We start from the raw sequence: 18,898 nt of genomic DNA, 5'->3' as shown, positions 1-18,898 counted from the left end.
GTGTTTCTCAAAACAAGTGAAAGAAATCAGACCAAACTAGATAAAAAGTTTAAAGGGCCATTCGTTATCACTAATGTTTTAGAAAATGACCGCTATGAGTAGTAGTATATTATTGGGCATTCTGCCCCACCTATCGTTCGCTCTGCTCACGACCGTTCGCTGCGCTCACTTAGGTGGGTGGAATGCCCAATAATATAAAATAACACATTAATTACCCATCACAAGACAACACCAAGAACAAAATCAAGAATAACAACAAAAATAAAATGTGAAAGAAGTAAGTTATTGAAAAATGTTTTAACAAGTTGAAACAAGGTTCAAGTCTCAACAAGTTTAAACAAGGTTCATGCTTTAATAATTCTATTTTGTATGTACTTACAATAGATGTTGTGAATACTGCCCACTGCAAGATGATGTTTAACACAATGTAAACATGATAAAAGTGTAAGTAATCGTGATAAACAGAATTTTAACTTCGCTAAATCTTTGAATAAGAATCGAATCTGCGTTTGTAATCAAAGTGATCAAAGTAACTAATCAAAGTGATTCAATGTTAATTTGAAGTACTTAAGTATCAGAAAATTTTTATTTACGAGTTTACGAGTGTGTAAGTATTGATGTTAGGCGTAATTAAAGAAAATAAGGTAGGTAAGGCGTAATGCTTTTATTTGTTCAATCGTGTTCAATCTACATGTTTGTCAGAGTAAAATCGTGGTTCATCTTCAAAGTTTTTGTCAATTCGTGTAACTAGCTTCTGTAACAACTTCCACTCATCGCTGTCATCCGGAGTCTGCAGCTTGATTCGTAGAAGAGCCTTGCGCCAGACTTCTCTTGAATCAGTGTTGTTCACGTCGTTGGCATGGTATATCTTCAAGTCCACCACGTATTCGCCATCCAAGCTAGTTGTACGCCGCTCTGACCCGTTCGCCACCTTGTTTACGAAGTACGATACGATCCTCTTGTCGCTTCCTTCATTGCCGACCGTGCGCCCGTGACTTAGCCCGAAGATGTCGTGTGTCTTTGCTTTCTTCCTATAATAAAAAGAAAATATATTTTAGAGTTACAAAGTAATAAAAACCAACTTGCTGTCATATTTGATAATAAATATAAATAGTTAAAACATTGGTGAATGTATGGAATGTAGGGAATGTATACTTGTTCGAGAGATAACGATAACATAAATAAAAACAAAGTGATTCTTGTGATACGTCCCCACAGGGATTCGAACCCGGGGCCTCCGGATCGTGAGCCCAACGCTCAACCACTGGACCACGGAGGCCATAAACAGCAGGAACAGCAGGAGCCTTTAAACTGAGGGATACGGACCGTTCTCGAACGTAAAGTAATGAACCGGATCGTAAATTGACTCGACAGGGAATCGAACCCGTGACTTCTGTTGAAGAAATCAAGGTATCAAGCCAATGCACCACCTGCTGAAAAAAATATTGACATGTCACATGGTTAATTATACTCACTTTGTATTCTCCTGGTCAATCGACGAAATCGACGGAGGGGCTCGCGAACGCTTCATTTGGCGTGCAGCAGGAGTCTTCTTTGTAGATCCCTGCTTCGGAATAACTTCAAATTCTGAATCGGACCTGAAACAAAATAAATCAAATCAAATCAATGTAATGTACTGCACTGTAACTGTAGAAATTCTTTGGGTGATGTGTACTCCCCACACTAATAGGTGAAGCAGAACTTCTAAGTTAAACCTCCAAAATTATGTGATGGAGAACTTACATAGTGCTCAGAAGTGGAACTTGTTTTAGCTTGAAGTGTTCACTTGCACAGCGCCGGGGTCGACTCAGGGCTGGTAAGCGGTGGCTGGTGTCGCTCAGGGCTCAACTCTCTTCACTGAGGAGCGGGGTTACTCAACTCTTTTCGGCGAGGAGGTTCTTGATCTGCTTCTGATAATTTTTACCAAAGACTTCGCTGTTTTATACCCCAAAACTAAAATTAAGCAAAAATGTTACATCGTAATTTAAAAAGCCTTAAAGCCTATTTAATTCGTTGACATACGTCCTTTTCGAAAATATTTCATTTGGGATACCATGTTACAGCTCACGAAAACCTGCAACGTAAATTGAATAAAGCACTGAAAACTATTTAACATGAACTCTACCTATTATAAAAACTGCAAGCAAAAGCAACCTAATTCAATTACTGGTCGACCCACACGAGCGTTCGTGCTATACGTTAGAAAAACGATATGGTTCGCGGTCTGAGCGCCGCGTTTGCGTCAAATGTACGTTCGCGGAGTGCAAACGTTCACGAAACGCCCGTGTGAGGTTGACGTAATGATGAGCATTGACAAAAAATATTTAAAGTCATCTTTTTTCGATGAACAAATAGCTCACGGAATATTGCAACATCAATTCAAAAAAGCAATACCAGCATACCTACTTAATACGTAATACTTTTAATTACACGTGTCTAATACTTACTCAGAATTAGGTACCATACATATTTCGTCCGTTGAAGCCCTCGTACGTTTGAACCTCAAGATATATTTCAGAATTACTGTGATTTACCAAAAAGGTGAGTTTGAATTAAAATAAGTTTACCTAAGTACTGTAATTCAGTTATTTTTTTCATAAATCAATAATTATGAACTTATGACATTCCGTGTCCGTCTGTGCTATCGACCGGTTGTGTGATGACTCACCGCTAAGTAAAAAAAAAAAAAATGACGTCGAGTGCAGTTAAATGTGTGTCGTGTAATATCGTGATTAGCGAAGTTTTGTCTTTTGTACAAAACAAAATTGACGTAATGGATGAAGTGAGCCTAATAAGGATTTGCAGCTCAGTTTTCACGGGTGAAGAGGTAGACAAAGCCAAAACTTTGTTATTTGACTCACTGCCGGTTTCAAAACGGAAGATATCTCGTAGAAAAGATGGTAAAATCCAAAAAGACCTACAAGACATCATATGTTTGTTTAAGAATACAGATCCAGAACATACTCCGATTTTTGTGGCAAGGGATTTACACAAATTACCACCAATCTCCTTTGATTATGTGGATGTTACGCGCTTATTAAAGGATATACTTATCTTGCAAAGCGAGATTAAGGCAATAAAAGAGACTTATGTCAACAAAAATCAGCTGGAAGAGATAACAAACGAGTTCATTAGTGCAAAACCGTTATCTCATTCAAATCCCAACGTTAACAAGCGTCGAGAACAAGCGAAGCGTCAAAAAAGCGCAGATGGCTGAGAATACAAGGTCCGCATGCCAATCGTTGAACTTTAAATCTGCAAACCATAAAGTGCCAATATTTATTACAAACGTGCACAAAGACACAACGAAAGAGGCTATCATGGAGTATGTTTACACGCAGACTGGGGAGAATTTAACGGTAATAAAGTTATCTCAACGCAGGGAGCGGGGATACAATGCATTTAAAATTTTCGTTCCACGCTATAAAGTACATCTGTTCCTTGATGATAAATTGTGGCCAGAAGGAATAATATTTCGACGTTTCATCAATTATAACAAGATAAAAGATAACAACAGAGAATCTTCTGCGGTGGCTACTAAACCGATTATTAATGGGAAACAAGGACAATGACTTGTTATGTAATAGTTTTGTTACATTTAATTGTAAGCATGTGAAGAGATCAGTAGAGGGAATTCGTAGCCTTTGTGAGGCTGCCGATATAGTAGCTCTGCAGGAAACATGGCTCATGCCACATGACCTACCGTATCTCACGAGTATACATGCCAATTTTGGCAGTACGGGAAAATCAGCAGTGGATACCGAAGCTGGAATGTTGACAGGGCGGCCCTATGGGGGGGTTGCGCTACTTTGGAGAAAAAGTGTGTTTCCGCGAGTATCCATAGTACCCTGTTCGAGTGAGCGTATATGTGCTATCAAAATTGATCTAGGCGATCGGAATCTTATTGTATGTTGTGTATATATGCCATATGATCGTGAAGATAACTTAGCTGATTTCACGGATTGCCTAAGTAATTTAAGTGTTATCGTTGGGGAGGGTGGGTGTGAGTCAGTGATTATTCTGGGCGATTACAATGCTCACCCAGGGCAACCTTTTTATAATGAGCTGTTAAACTTCTGCTCGGACCAGAAATGGACTTGTGCCGATATGAGTTACCTAGACTCTGACTCATTCACCTTCGTCAGTGACGCGTGGGGGACGGTGAAGTGGTTGGATCACTGCATAGTTACTGAAGCTGCAAGTAAGCTAGTTAAAAATGCAAGGATCCTATATGACGTGTATTGGTCTGACCACTTCCCACTTGTTATTGAATGTAACCTTAACTTGGGTATACCTAAGAGTAATTTCAATAAATTAAGGTGTGATAAGGTTAGATGGGGATACAGAACTGTAGAACAAATACAGCGCTATGAGGAATTATGTAATGAGAACCTAAAGTCAATAGATTTCCCTACTGAGTTTATAAAATGTTGTCATGGTTTCTGTAATGAAGTCTGTCATAGGGATGTGATTGATAATTTGTACAGCAATATAGTGTCTGTTCTATCGTCTGCGGCGATCGAAACTTACCAGAATAAACATAGTAAGAGTAAGCGAGTGCTGCGGGGATGGAATAGGCATGTTAGTGAGGCACATAGGGAGGCGAGGTCCAAGTTTCTGATGTGGGTGTGGTATGGGCGACCAAGGCAGGGTTTTGTCTATGATGAGATGGTGAGTAGCCGAAGGGTTTTTAAAAGTAGATTAAAGTGGTGTCAAAATCACCAAGATCAAATAAAAATGGATGCTTTGGCTACTCATCATTCAAAACACGACTTTGGTCAATTTTGGAAGGCTACCAAACGCCTTAACACTGGGCCTAGCCTACCTGAGACTGTGGACGGGGTGAATGGAGCAGAGAAAATAGCCAAACTATTTAAGGAGCATTTTTCAGTTTCATCACCCCTGGGGCCCTCGGCACCTTTCGTGCGTAGTGCTGAGACTGAGCGTGATCTGACCGTGTATATTACTGCTAAAATGATAAAACGTGTCATAAGTAAAACGGTCACTGGAAAATCACCGGGGCACGACAGTCTCAGCATTGAGCACCTCAGGCACGCTGGTGTGCATCTACCTAGGGTCCTAGCGCTTCTTTTTAATGTTTGTGTGGCACACTCCTACCTACCGGCGGACCTGATGCGGACCGTAGTCGTTCCGATAGTTAAAAATCGTACGGGTGACGTGTCGGACAGATCGAATTACAGGCCGATATCTCTGGCAACAACAGTAGCCAAGGTGCTTGACAGTGTGCTTAACTCTATGTTAGAAGACTGTCTTGCGCTTCATGACGGCCAGCACGGTTTCAGGCATGGGTTATCGACTGAAACCGCGATACTGAGCTTGAAGCACACTGTCAAGTATTATACGGACAGGAGTACACCTGTGTACGCCTGTTTCCTTGATCTCTCCAAGGCGTTCGATCTCGTCTCGTACGACATACTGTGGCGCAAGCTGGACGACGTCGGTCTGCCGGACGGCTACACCGACGTGCTTAGGTTTTGGTATGGTAACCAGGTGAACCATGTGAGATGGGCGGACGAATACTCCGAGCCGTACAGGATGGAGTGCGGGGTGAGGCAGGGGGGGATAACCTCTCCCAAGCTCTTCAACCTGTATGTGGATGCGTTGGTCCGGGAGCTCAGCAGCATGCGTGTCGGCTGCCACATCGGCGGCGTGTGCGTCAACAATATCAGCTACGCGGACGACATGGTGCTGCTGGCGCCCTCGGTCAGTGCGATGCGAGCTTTACTCGGTGTGTGTGAATCGTACGCTGTCTCGCATGGTTTGCGGTACAATACCAGAAAGTCAGAGTACATGGTCTTTAAGGCCGGCAGTAAGTGTCCTGAAGTTGTGCCCCCCATAAGGCTCTATAATGAGCCTCTGGACAGAGTGTACTCTTTTAAATATCTCGGACACATCGTTACTGACGGCCTTAGAGACGATGATGACATTGAGAGGGAGCGTAGGGCGCTGTCGGTCAGGGCGAATATGTTGGTACATAGGTTTGGACGCTGCTCGGATGCAGTTAAAATAACCCTTTTTAGAGCCTACTGTACGTCCTTTTATTCCAGCACCCTATGGACGAATTATACCAAGAAGGCCTACAGTGCCCTAACAATTCAATATAATAACGCATTCAGGCGGTTGTTGCGGCTGCCGCGTTTCTGCAGTGCATCGGCAATGTTTGCGCTAGCGGATATCGACAGCTTTGAAGCTATTGTACGCAAAAAGTCAGCATCATTGATGCGCAGACTGCGCGACAGCAGCAACAGCGTCCTGAGGGCGGTAGCCGACAGTGGGGATTGTCCACTGATCGGCTGCATGATTAATAGAACCTTATCGATATTTAAGATAATTTACTAACATAGTTCTTAAGTTTGTTACTAACCAAATGGATCTAGTTGTTCGATAATAAAATATTTTTATTTTTTATTTTTATTTTTTATGAGCTAATAACTTTAAATTTCTTACAGCCTACTTATTAAAAATTAAGTAGAAGATCCACGATCTGCACCGATACACAGAGGAAGTTATTTCAACAACTTACAACAAAAAGTGAGTAAGAACAAAATTATACTTAAGTAAATACTTATTTAAACTATAAAAAAATGGTTAGTGAACTAATAAAATTACGAAATATTTACAGGTCAAAAAGGGAATCGCTCTCTTGCTGCGATTCATGAGTGAAAATTCAAGAAAGTACTATTAAAGTCAACGATCACTCTCGAGGTAAGAGTGCACAATATTTATTTTCATACGCACCTAATCTAGCTCAAAAAACCGGTAAACGATGAAGATATTGATTTAATTCTAACTTTCAGATACGAGGTGACTACCATTCTTTATCGACTTGAAGCTAGCCAGATGACGAGTTGATGTAGACCCTTAAATGGTAAGTCTGAATAGTGTCATAATTAAAGTTAGTTTAGGTTATCGACATTTGCCTATTTATTAATATTAATATATAAATGCATGTTTCACAGATTATACTCGGGTTGAACTTATAATCATCTTTAAGGACTGTCCACATCGACGCTACTCGCGCAGTCGAAGAGCTCCTGATTTCCTGCTTCAAATAATTGTATGTAACTACTTTTAATTTATCTCTCTCTCTGTCTGATTAAGAGAAAGCCTGTGCCCAGCAGTTTATGTTAAGTTATAATATTAATTAGTATTTAGATCGCCTTATAGTCTATAGGTTTTACTCAATTCGTCTCATAATTAAAACAATATCACAAAAGTGTCTTTATAGATTTTGGTAGGAAGGTTCTTTTTTTTTTTGAACCATTTTCGATTTTATTTAAAATGGGTTACTGCTCTGTGTGTAATGTTAATGTTAATGGAAGACAGTGGACTGGACATTTCCGTAGCAGTAAGCACAAAAATAATTGTACTGCTCCGCTTTATGATAACGTAGAGATCATAACATCCGCTTTTAAAGGACGTATAGTAAGTTATCGAATTATTGCATCTAATGAAGAAGCAAAAAACTTACCTTCTTTATTTTTAAACAACATTCGTAAACAAATTAGATCTCTTGTAAATCACGCCTTACAAGTTCACACTTCTGTTAAAATTAACTTCGAATTTTTTTTTATCTTTTCTTTTGTCTAAAACTGACGTACAAGAAGTAAAGTCGTTTGCTACAAAGAACTTTACAATTCACTTAAATTTTGACTTTGATAATCTTTATAACGAAGTTGTTTCTTTTCTGTTGAATAAAGTAGGGGAATTTGAAGAAAGAGACAGTGGTTGGACATTTTTAAGCAATTCACACCTTGAAATAAATATAAATAAATATCAGCCTTTAAGCGGTTCCAGCTTTATCTCTTTGCCTAAATATATAAGAAACAAAAAAGCATGCCTCAATATACAAAACAAGGATGACTTTTGTTTCTTATGGTGTGTAACCGCTGCTCTGTATCCTTCAAAAACGCACCCAGAGCGGGTATCATCGTATCCCCATTTTCAACAAGTACTAAACATTAAAGACTTAAATTTTCCGATCACTTTCTCAGATATTTCTATATTTGAAAAAAATAACCCTAGTTTGAGTATTTTTGTTTATGGATTAAAAAATGGTAAAGAAATAACAGGTCCGTTATACAAATCAGAGTCGACCATAAAGAACGATAAAAGTAAAGTTGTACATCTTTTGTTCCTAGAAAACGATACATCGTCTCATTTTTGTCTAATCAAAGACTTGACTCGTCTTGTTAGAAACCAAATTACTAAACATCACGAAAAAGTTTATTACTGTGAAAACTGTTTGTTATTTTTCCACTCAGTTGAACGCATCAATAGTCATTTATGCGAAGGAACTGTTACTGTTTTACCAGAAGAGGGTTCATTTATTACATTTAAAAACTACAACAGAAAACAAGACATTCCGTTTGTTATCTATGCCGATTTCGAAACAATTCTGCGACCTATTCAAGACAATGACTGTGATACTGCTAACACAACAAAATTGCAATGTCACGTGCCCGCGGCGTTTGCGTATAATATTGTGTCTTCCATTGATCCTAATTTTAACCAATTTAGAATTTATCGTGGTAGAGATTGTGTTAATAAATTCATAAATATGCTTTTGGATGATGCTAAGGAAATTAATACTTTATTGAATACGAATCGAGGAATGAAATTTACTGAAAGTGATGCTCGTGATTTCGAAAAATCTTTATATTGCCACATTTGTAATAATTTTTTATGGGGGAAAAAAGTTAGAGATCATTGTCATATTACTGGAAAGTATCGCGGAGCAGCCCATCGTCATTGTAATTTACAATTTAAAGTTCCTAAATGTATCCCGATCTTTTTCCATAATTTATCTGGCTACGATTGCCATTTATTTATTAAGCAGTTAGGAGAGGTTCCTGGAAAAATAACAATAATACCTAAAACGAAGGAAAAGTACACCTCGTTTTCTAAATTTGTTCCTATCAACGAAAAAGAGTACATACATTTACGTTTCGTAGATTCTTTTAATTTCTTAGGAACGAGTTTAGACAAACTAACCAAAACAATGAAAACTGAGGATTTTGTTTATCTTCGGCGTCATTTTCCTGAAGAGGAAAAATTCAAATTATTGACTCGTAAGGGAGTGTATCCGTATGATTATATGTCAAGTTGGGATAATTACGAAGAAACCGCACTGCCATCGAAGTCTTGTTTTTTTAATTCATTAAATAATGATCCAATTTCCGATGATGATTACAATCACGCGATGTCTGTATGGTCGCGATTTAGTTTGACTAGTTTAGGAGAGTATACTGACTTGTATCTCAAATCGGATGTTCTTCTGTTAACAGATATATTTCAGAATTTCCGTAAGACCTGTAAGCGACATTACACTCTCGACCCTGCCTTTTACATCTCAGCGCCAAGCCTATCGTTTGACGCTATGTTATTAATAACAGGAATCAAACTTGAACTTATATCTGACATAGAAATTACCCGAATGATTCAAGACGGAATTCGAGGTGGATTATGTATGTGTTCGCATCGCTATGCTAAAGCTAACAATAAATATATTAATGAATACGATGAATCACAACCCGAGTCTTATATCGTTTATGTGGATTGTAATAATCTTTATGGTTTCAGTATGTGTCAATATTTACCATACGCGAATTTCAGGTTTTTGCTTGAAAGCGAATTAAATGATTTTAACGTTTCAAGTATACCCGACAACAATGCCTGGGGTTACATACTTGAAGTAGATCTGTTATATCCTGACCATTTACATCAATACCACAACGATCTTCCATTTTGTGCAGAAAAGTGCATTCCTCCTGGTGGTAAAACTAAAAAACTCGTTCCAAACTTATATAATAAATACAAATATGTGATTCATTACGTACACCTAAAAAAGTGTATAGAGCATGGTTTAATATTACGTAAAATCCATCGAGTTATTACCTTTAGACAGAGCGCATACTTAAAACAATATATTGATTTAAATACCGAGTTACGCAAAAAAGCAACAAGCGTATTTGAGCAGGACCTATTTAAATTATTTAATAATAGTACATTTGGAAAAACGTTAGAAAATACCGAAAATAGAGTGAATGTCCAATTAGTTAATAGTTGGAAGGATGAAAACAATATAACAAAAAAGTCTACCCAAGCGGAGCGATTGATAGCTAGTCCTTATTTTCATAGTGTTTCAGTGTTCACGGAGAACTTAGTTGCTATACAAATGAAGCCCGACCAGATTGTTTTAGATAAACCAATATACATAGGGTTTACAGTGTTAGAGTTATCAAAATCCCATATGTTTCACTTTCACTATAATGTCATCAAGCCCTTTTATAAAGATAGAGTACAATTGTGCTATATGGATACCGACTCGTTTTTGTATTTAATACATACAAAAGATTTTTATCTGGACATAAAAAGTACTTTTCATAGTTATTTCGATACAAGTAATTACGACGAGCAAAACCAATGGTGCCTTCCTATTAAAAACAAAAAAGTTCCTGGTCTTTTTAAAGATGAGATGGGAGGAAAGATTATTACTGACTTTGTCGGTTTACGCTCAAAACTTTATTGCGTGAAAAATTGTGATCAAGTTATCAAAAAGGCTAAAGGCGTAAAGTCCTCAGTAGTACGTGACTTAACCATTACAGACTATGAAAAAGTTCTCTTTGATAATGAAATAATTAAAAGAAAAAATATTTTGTTCAAGTCGATAAAACATCAAATATTCACACAAAGCGTAAATAAAGTTGCATTATCTAACAGCGATGACAAACGATCGATATGTACCGATAAAATTAGAACCCGAGCTTGGGGAAACGCTTTAACTTTTAAAAACCTAGATTATGAGTAAAACCTAAAGACCATCTCAAATAATCATAAGTAGTAATATAATAAATTACTTAATAATTATTAACTTAAATTTGTATAAAATTGGTTACGAATAATTGTACATTGTACTTATTTCCTAACATAGTTTAAGTTTACTAACAAAATTTACTATACTTATTTAATGTTTTATAAGTACTTTCTAATTTTTTTATACAATAAAATATTATATTCAATATAAATGTTTTTTTTATTTTATCATAAGAAATTTTACCTCCTTACCTATGAAAGTTGTCTCAAGGATACGAGTAATCTCATGACTAATTTCACGAGTGACAAGCAACTAGTGTCTCTGCCTACTCTATTAGGTATTACGAGCGTGATCGTGAGTTTATGGTTGTTGATTACTTGACCTACATTGATGTCATCATTCATCAAGTCAGCGAATTTATAAGAATGTAGCAACTGCTAGCATCAGTGATGTGCCGTTCTCGGGAATGTTCCCAAAGTGGGAATGTTTCCGTTGCAAAAACTTTTTAGTAGTAAAATAATGGCTGTTTTTCTTTTTCAAATTGTTCTTTTTTGTGCTCTATAATGTTATCTGCGTAAAGGTTAGGTAATAAAGCTCTTTTTATCATAAATTTTCCGTCTTTTACTGCTGGGTACATTCCCTAAGTGGGAAAATTCTCGGGAACGACACATCACTGGTAAGCACAATACGTCATTCTAGCAAATTTTGCAAAAATCGTGCATTTTGTGTATTTTGCATTTTATTTGCAATCTACACTTTAATACCTTCAAGGTGCGTCATTCATTTTTAAAACTCGAAGAGGTTAGACACGACACGAGTGCATCTACTTGGTAAGTCAATATTATTATTTTATTTTTTACTAGCTTTTGCCCGCGACTTCGTCCGCGTGGCGTGTTATATAAGAGAGAGATCTTTGTGTGTGTGGGAGTGCATATAAAATTTCAAGCATCTAACTTATGCAGTTTAGATTTTTTCATACAATTTTTTTCCCAATAACTCCCATTTTTCAAAATACAGCCAAAAATAAACTTTATATTTACTAAGGTATGCATGCATGCTAGATTGAATCAATTGATTGAATTGATTTTTTTTTTAATTGATTGTTCATTGAGTTTTAATTTTAATACACACTTCCTCTCTTCCCTTCAACGTTGCTGTGCCCTACAGGGTCCATGTTTTTGTTCCTATGCCTATGTAACACCCCATTGTACTACATGGAATGCAATAAATAATTTAATTGAATTGAATTGAAAACATCTATCTTACGCGGTTTCGATTTTTTCATACAAATGTTTTTTTCCCGTTAACTCCCGTTTCCGTGGGAATTTTGCAATATCCTGTTGCAACTAAGGTTTAAGTTAACTAAGGTACCTGCATGCCAAATTTCAAGCGTCTAACTTAAGCGGTTTAGATTTTTCATACAAAAGGATTTTCCCGCTAATTTCCGTTCCCGTGGGAATTCCGGGAATTCCTTTCTTAGTGCACCTCTACGGTACCTAAGCTATGTCCCTTCCAAATTTCAAATGCCTACATTTAGCCGTTCAGGCTATGCGTTGATATGTCAGTCACTGAGTCAGTCAGTTTCTCCTTTTATTTAGATTTGATTTTTTCATACAAATGTTTTTTCCCGCTAACTACCGTTCCCGTGGGAATTTTGTAATATCCTGTTGCAACTAAGCTTTAAGTTTACTAAAGTACCTGCATGCCAAATTTCAAACGTCTAACTTGAGTGGTTTAGATTTTTCATACAAAAGGATTTTCCCGCTAATTCCCGTTCCCGTGGGAATTTCGGGAATTCCTTTCTTAGTACACCTCTACGGTGTCTAAGGTACCTGCGTGCCAAATTTTAAACATCTTACTTGAATGGTTTAGATTTTTCATACAAAAGGATTTTCCCGTTAATTCCCGTTCCCGTGGGAATTTCGGGAATTCCTTTCTTAGTGCACCTCCACGGTATCTAAGGTACCTGCATGACAAATTTCAAATATCTAACTTGAATGGTTTAGATTTTTCATACAAAAATATTTTTCCGCTAATTCCCGTTCCCGTGGGAATTTCGGGAATTCCTTTCTTAGTGCACCTCTACGTTATCTAAGGTACCTGCATGCCAAATTTCAAAAGTCTAACTTGAGTGGTTTAGATTTTTCATACAAAAGGATTTTCCCGCTAATTCCCGTTCTCGTGGGAATTTCGGGAATTCCTTTCTTAGTGCACCTCTACGGTATCTAAGGTACCTGCATGCCAAATTTCAAACGTCTAACTTGAGTGGTTTAGATTTTTCATACAAAAGGATTTCCCTTCACTACTCTGCTCCTATTGATTGTAGCGTGATGAAAAGTATACTATGACCTGTCCAGGAGTGTGAAGAATAATTGTACCAAGTTTCATTAAAATCCGTCCAGTAGTTTTTGTTTCTATAAGGAACATACAGACAGACAGACAGACAGACAGACAGACAGACAAAAATTTTACTGATTGCATTTTTGGCATCAGTATCGATCACTTATCACCCCCTGATAGTTATTTTGAAAAAATATTTAATGTACAGAATTGACCTCTCTACAGATTTATTATAAGTATAGATTATATTACTTGTATTTTTTATGTATTGTGACGTTAATTCTAAATTATAAGTCTGCAGACCCTGTAAAAACGGAATAACGCTAGGAAGATATACAGATAGTTCTAAATTGTGTTTATTTTAGAAAAACTTTATTTTCTTTTGTATTTATATGTCTTTCTTATCTTATGTTTTTGTTTAACAGATCAACATGACGACGTCATCTGAAGACATCACGTACATGTTCGAACAACATGCGCAAGACCCGCTGGCAAACTTTGATGAAGATTATCCAGAGTTGGCCAGACTCCACCGCGAACCAAAGAAGAGGAAGCCTGCCAAGCGAAATGTTAGCGTGCAGTGCGTCTCAAAAAAAATACGTCATAAGGACACATCATCCTTCGTGCTACAAAACCACCACACCCCGGGCACTCGACTAATTAGAGTCCAAGTTGTCGATCTAGAGAACAGTCCTCAAGTTACTCATGACAACGGGGACCCTGAAGAAAACATTTTAATGAGCGCCCAGTACGTGGTACATAAGGATTCCTATGATGAAGTGTTAACGCAGACAGAAGCACTTATCGCAAACATATCAAAAAAGTTGTGTAATTATCATTTCTAGTGCAATAAATATTTTATATTTATTCTGGTGTTTTTATTTATTTTTCTTCTAAAGCAATTTATTAAAGGTAAAAATAAAACTATTTTTTCATTCATTACACAATAAATTTATTATTTTCTATACACCATTTTTTAATACACAATACATTTTTCAAAGCACATGATTTAGAATGGTTTATACAGTTATATTTTTTTTCATTTTTCGTATATTTATCATATAATTTAGAAAGGTTAGGACATTCTTTTTCACTCAAATCGGTCACTTCGCAATTAGAGCCTAATTCTTTTGTCCACTTTACTTTTTCTAATCCTTTAGTAAGAATGTTTTTATTTGCTAAATAAGGCTGTATAATACGTTTGAATTCTCGATGATCTATAAATCCTTCACTCCAATATATTTTACGATTTTTTTCGAGCCATGTAACTTGTTTTTTTTCTTCCCTTGTTAGAGTATTATACGAGTATGGAGGTTTAATCAAAAAAGTTTGCGTATAATCACTGGTTGCTATAGCGAGCTCCTTTATTATGAAGTTATTTCTAAGATCCTTAAAACCTTGAACATCAACGATTATTGTTTGCGAATTCATGATATCTTTTTAACCACCCCACAGAGCGGTTTATATTCAACTATGCAATCGTTCAAAATTAAGCAATATGCCGAAGTTAGATCTGGTATTTCGGTATTGGTTTCTATTTCCACTCGCACATTTACTACAGGTCCAGACTTCAAATTATCAACCTGTCTCGAACAATCTATCACAAATAACGGAGCTATTTCTTTAAATTCTTTTGCACTTAGTAATGGTTCTGTTCGGCGTCCATAATAAGACTGTTGAAACCTCGCGTATTGTTCGTATAATAAAGCTATATTATTGTTTGAAAAATTGACATTTAAATTTTCATAAGGGAAATAAGTGGAATTTAGGTATACTTTAACATCACGTAAATTGCAATGGTCGAATCGAGACATGTCTGCGTCACCATTATTTTTTCTATTAGTTTGCAAACCAATTATGACGTATCTAGGTTTTTCGATTTGTGATGAAGTTTTAATTGACCACGTATGTTTTGTAGTTTTTGGTAAAGTAGGATATTCATAAAGGTCCCAATTTCTAAAAGCTAATTGGACTGGTCTATCCCTTTCTAAATGTTTCAATAAATTATTTTTTTCTTTATCGGAAACTTTCACGTGTGGCACACGCCATACTATTTTATTTATCTGAATATCGTTAACAATCTCTCCAGTATTTAATTTTAATGCATTAAGATTAGTATTACTACGTAACAAAATAAGTTCGTGTCTGCAATTAATGATAATTTTCTTATAGTCCTCTGCAAACCCTAGTATATTACAGAGGGGAATAGAAGCAGAAAAAATACCTGAATTTATATTTTTTGTGCCATTAATATCCCACCCCCACACTTTAGACATTTTTGATTCACACTCATTCATAGATAATAAAGATTTTATAGTAGTGGTTACGCCAGCATTTTTTATTCTATCTATTTCGATACCATTCAGTTCATATCGAATATCTTGAAAAAAGTAAAGTAATGGATTGTTTGTAAACTGAACAGACGAAGCTATTTCTTTCGAATCTCTCTTGCCGACGAGCACTTTTCCTTCTAGATATAGAGTGCTGGCTGATGGTAAAACATATAAATCTTGCTGGTTGATCGGGATGCGTATTTCATCGTTCCTGTTGAAACTTGTCACATACGGTTTATAAGAATGAAATTCAATACCGTCAATGCTGTTGTCGTAAGTAGGTGTAGATGATATATCTAAAATATTCATTTTTTCAAACCAATTTGTTTGAGGAAATTTATATTTTCAGCAGATAAATTATTACACTTCTTAGATGTTCTTTTGTTGATGCCTCGAGAATAACTGGTATTTTTAATTGAAGGAGTCGTCATTTTATTATAGATTATCATGTTTTCTTTAGATGGAAATATAGTTGTACTTCTTCCCCACGTAAATTAATTAAATTGTTGTATGCGTCTAATAATCTTATGTGAATACAACTTATATTACTTTGATTTACTGGAAAGTAAATTATTTTTGTAGGGCTTTCTATAATTCTGTAACCAGGTGGTGCGTTAGGAGCAAATTCATAAATAATATGGCTTGGTTTTCCGTTTATAAATGATCCGCTCACTATATCACATTCAACCCTCACCACAGTCGTTGGTAAAATGTTAACGGGAAGGTGAGACGTGTGTAATATATTTCCCTCTAGAACCTGATTAGAAAATCCCAATAAATGGCCTAAAGAATCATGTTTTTCAAAATTAATATCTTTAGAACAAAATAACGATGTTGTCATTGTATTATTGTTGCATGACAGATTGAATGGTACGTCAATTTTGGTTCTTATATAATCCATACTAATATTATAAATGCGAAAGTAACTCTGTCTGTCTGTCTGTCTGTCTGTCTGTCTGTTACTCTTTCACGCCTAAACGGCTCAACGGATTTTGATGAAATTTGGTATGGTGATAGATGATAACCTAGAAATGGTCATAGGCTATAAATAATCACGCCATCGTTCTTAGGGGGTAGGCAGTTGGCAGATAACTAAATTGATTTAGTGATTTGTAGTCGTTTTTGTTGGGACTTTTGCTCTTTCACGTCTAAACGGCTGAACGGATTTTAATGAAATTTAGTAAGGTAATAGTTGGTTATCTAAAAACGGTTGTACGATCAAATTGATCACGTCATCGTACTTAGGGGGTAGGAAGTAGGCAGAAAACTGAATTGAGTTAGTGATTTTTTTATGGTTTTTGCTGGGAGTTTTGTCTATCATGCCTAAACGGCTCAACGGATTTTGATGAAATTTAGTTAGCTGATAGATAGTAATCTAGAAAAGGATATGGCCTATTAATATTTATGCTATCGTACTTAAGGCGTAGGCAGTAGACAGAAAACTAGGTTAGTGATTTTTAATTGTTTGTTTTAAAAGTTTGCCTCATTCACGCCTTAACGTCTGAACGGAATTTTATAAGACTTGGTTAATTTAAAGATAGGATCTTAGGCACGGACACAGGCTACTTTTTATGGCGGGAAAATACCTCATTCCCGCGGAAATCTAGATTTCGTGATCGTGTCAAGAAGCGCATGACGCCATAGCTACTGGAATGATTTCGATGTTTTTTTTTAAACTGAGTGACCTCAAGTTAGTATTTGATCACTTTTCTAACTTAGAGGGTAGGTAGGCGCCATAATTTAGGGAATTTATGATAAAATTTTGATGCAACTGTCTTTATTAAACAGTTATATCTCATTCCTACAGGAACCTACACATAGCTATAGCTAGCTATCTATTAACATTAAAACTCTTTCTAGAATCACATTACGCCAATTAATTGATCTGATTTGTATAAGTTTTTTTATTCAACTAACTATTACATTACATACAGATAAAATCTAATTACTTACACCACATAATTAATATAGTACTACATGACTAGCTACGCTTTAAACTTGAGGAGGTAATTCGATAGACATTTATACGAACTTTAAGCCCAGTAATCAATCATAGTAATAAGGTAATACTCATTTTAGACAAAGAAACGGATAGGTAATCAGTTCGTCAACGAAATTATAACACCTACACTTAGTTTGTTTACTATTTAACGAGGGAAAATAATCCTTACTAATATTATAAATGCGAAAGTAACTCTGTCTGTCTGTCTGTCTGTTACGCTTTCCCGCTAAAACCTCTCAACCGATTTTGATTAAATTTGGCACAGACAATCTTTAGACCCTGAGAAAGAAAATAGGATACCTTTTATTGCGAAAAGAAGGGACGAAGAGATTGAAATAGGGGTTGAAAGTTTGTATGGGATATTTTAATTTTAAAATATAAATCCATGAAACTTTATATTTAAGCACTTGATAAAAAATAATTAAACATTTGTTCTAGCGTTGCTGAAATTTCGACCAGTGAGGGAGTGAAATGAGGGTTGAAAGTTTGTATGGGAGTTCGTCATTTTTGGGGATAAAACCACGAAACTTTATATTTAGGAACTTGATAAGAAATAAAAAAACAATTTGTTAAAGCGTTTTTGAAAATTCGATCTTTGAGGGGATGAAATAGGTGTTGAAATTTTTTATGAGGTTCGTCATTTTTCAAGATAAAAATATTAAATTTTGTGTTTAGGCACTAAATAACAAACAAAAAATCGTTTGTTCAAGCATTTTGAAATTTTTACCAGTATGGGGGTGAAATACGGGTTGAATGTTTGTATGGGTATTCGTCATTTTTGAAGATAAAACCATGAAACTTGGTACGTAGGTCTCTTAGGATGTGCAGAGTTTTTCAACAAACGGATTTTCCGAAATTCGAACGGAACGGAACGGATTCGGAACGGGAACTACGAAGCCAAACTTTTTGTATACAAAATATTAACCACTGAACCTAGGAACATGATATTTAGTAGTTTTGGGTGTATCAAGTTAAAAAAATTTGGCTTTTGTAGATAAAGTTCCTTTTAACGAATACTCTGCATCGCCGCCACTGCCGTCGGTCGTCGTTCGTCGTCGCGCACATTCGCCGAAGTGTGGCGGCAGTCAACGGCGCTGTCTTGTGGTGGGGGAGCGCACGTGGTGTATACGTGGCCTGCTCGCGAGTGTCGAGTCCAAACAATTTCTACATTTTAACAAATAATAACAAAATAGCAAACGTTGTGTACAAAAAAGTTTTAAATTAGGTCATTTTAAAATATTTTTGTACACAACGTGACGCTGACCCCTGTAAGTGTCTTGGACATAAGGGACCGATAAATATTCCTAGGTAATTTCTGCCACTCAATGGAATACATAGGTACTTTATAACGACTGTAAACAGATATTTTTTATTTTTTTTAAATAT

The 18,898-nt window shown here is 36.2% G+C and overlaps 1 protein-coding gene and 1 long non-coding RNA gene across 2 annotated transcripts; one reads left to right on the top strand and one right to left on the bottom strand.

Annotated features, from left to right (window-relative positions):
• Positions 1 to 661: 661 nt before the first annotated feature.
• LOC126380981 (uncharacterized) lies at positions 662 to 2,063 on the bottom strand. Its single transcript, XM_050030556.1, has 3 exons — positions 1,744 to 2,063; positions 1,476 to 1,598; positions 662 to 1,031 (listed from the first exon to the last, which is right to left on the bottom strand). Coding segments are annotated over exons 1-3 (474 nt in total). The 5' UTR covers positions 1,746 to 2,063; the 3' UTR covers positions 662 to 682.
• A 9,311-nt stretch (positions 2,064 to 11,374) lies between these two features.
• Positions 11,375 to 14,044, top strand: LOC126380999 (uncharacterized). The gene is made up of 2 exons (XR_007568626.1): positions 11,375 to 11,667; positions 13,603 to 14,044. It is a non-coding gene; the product is annotated as an uncharacterized LOC126380999 (long non-coding RNA).
• The last annotated feature ends 4,854 nt before the right edge of the window (positions 14,045 to 18,898 follow it).

The sequence above is a fragment of the Pectinophora gossypiella genome, unplaced genomic scaffold (genome assembly GCF_024362695.1).
Source record: "Pectinophora gossypiella unplaced genomic scaffold, ilPecGoss1.1 Pgos_33, whole genome shotgun sequence".
Lineage (NCBI taxonomy): Eukaryota > Metazoa > Arthropoda > Insecta > Lepidoptera > Gelechiidae > Pectinophora > Pectinophora gossypiella.
The sequence above is the reverse complement of the archived record's forward strand: the minus strand, read 5'-3'. Positions and strand labels throughout refer to the sequence as shown.

Coding starts and splice junctions, on each gene's coding strand:
- LOC126380981 (XM_050030556.1), bottom strand. Junction 1,032..1,475: donor ATTGACCAGGAGAATACAAA/GTGAGTATAATT, acceptor TTTTTATTATAG/GAAGAAAGCAAAGACACACG.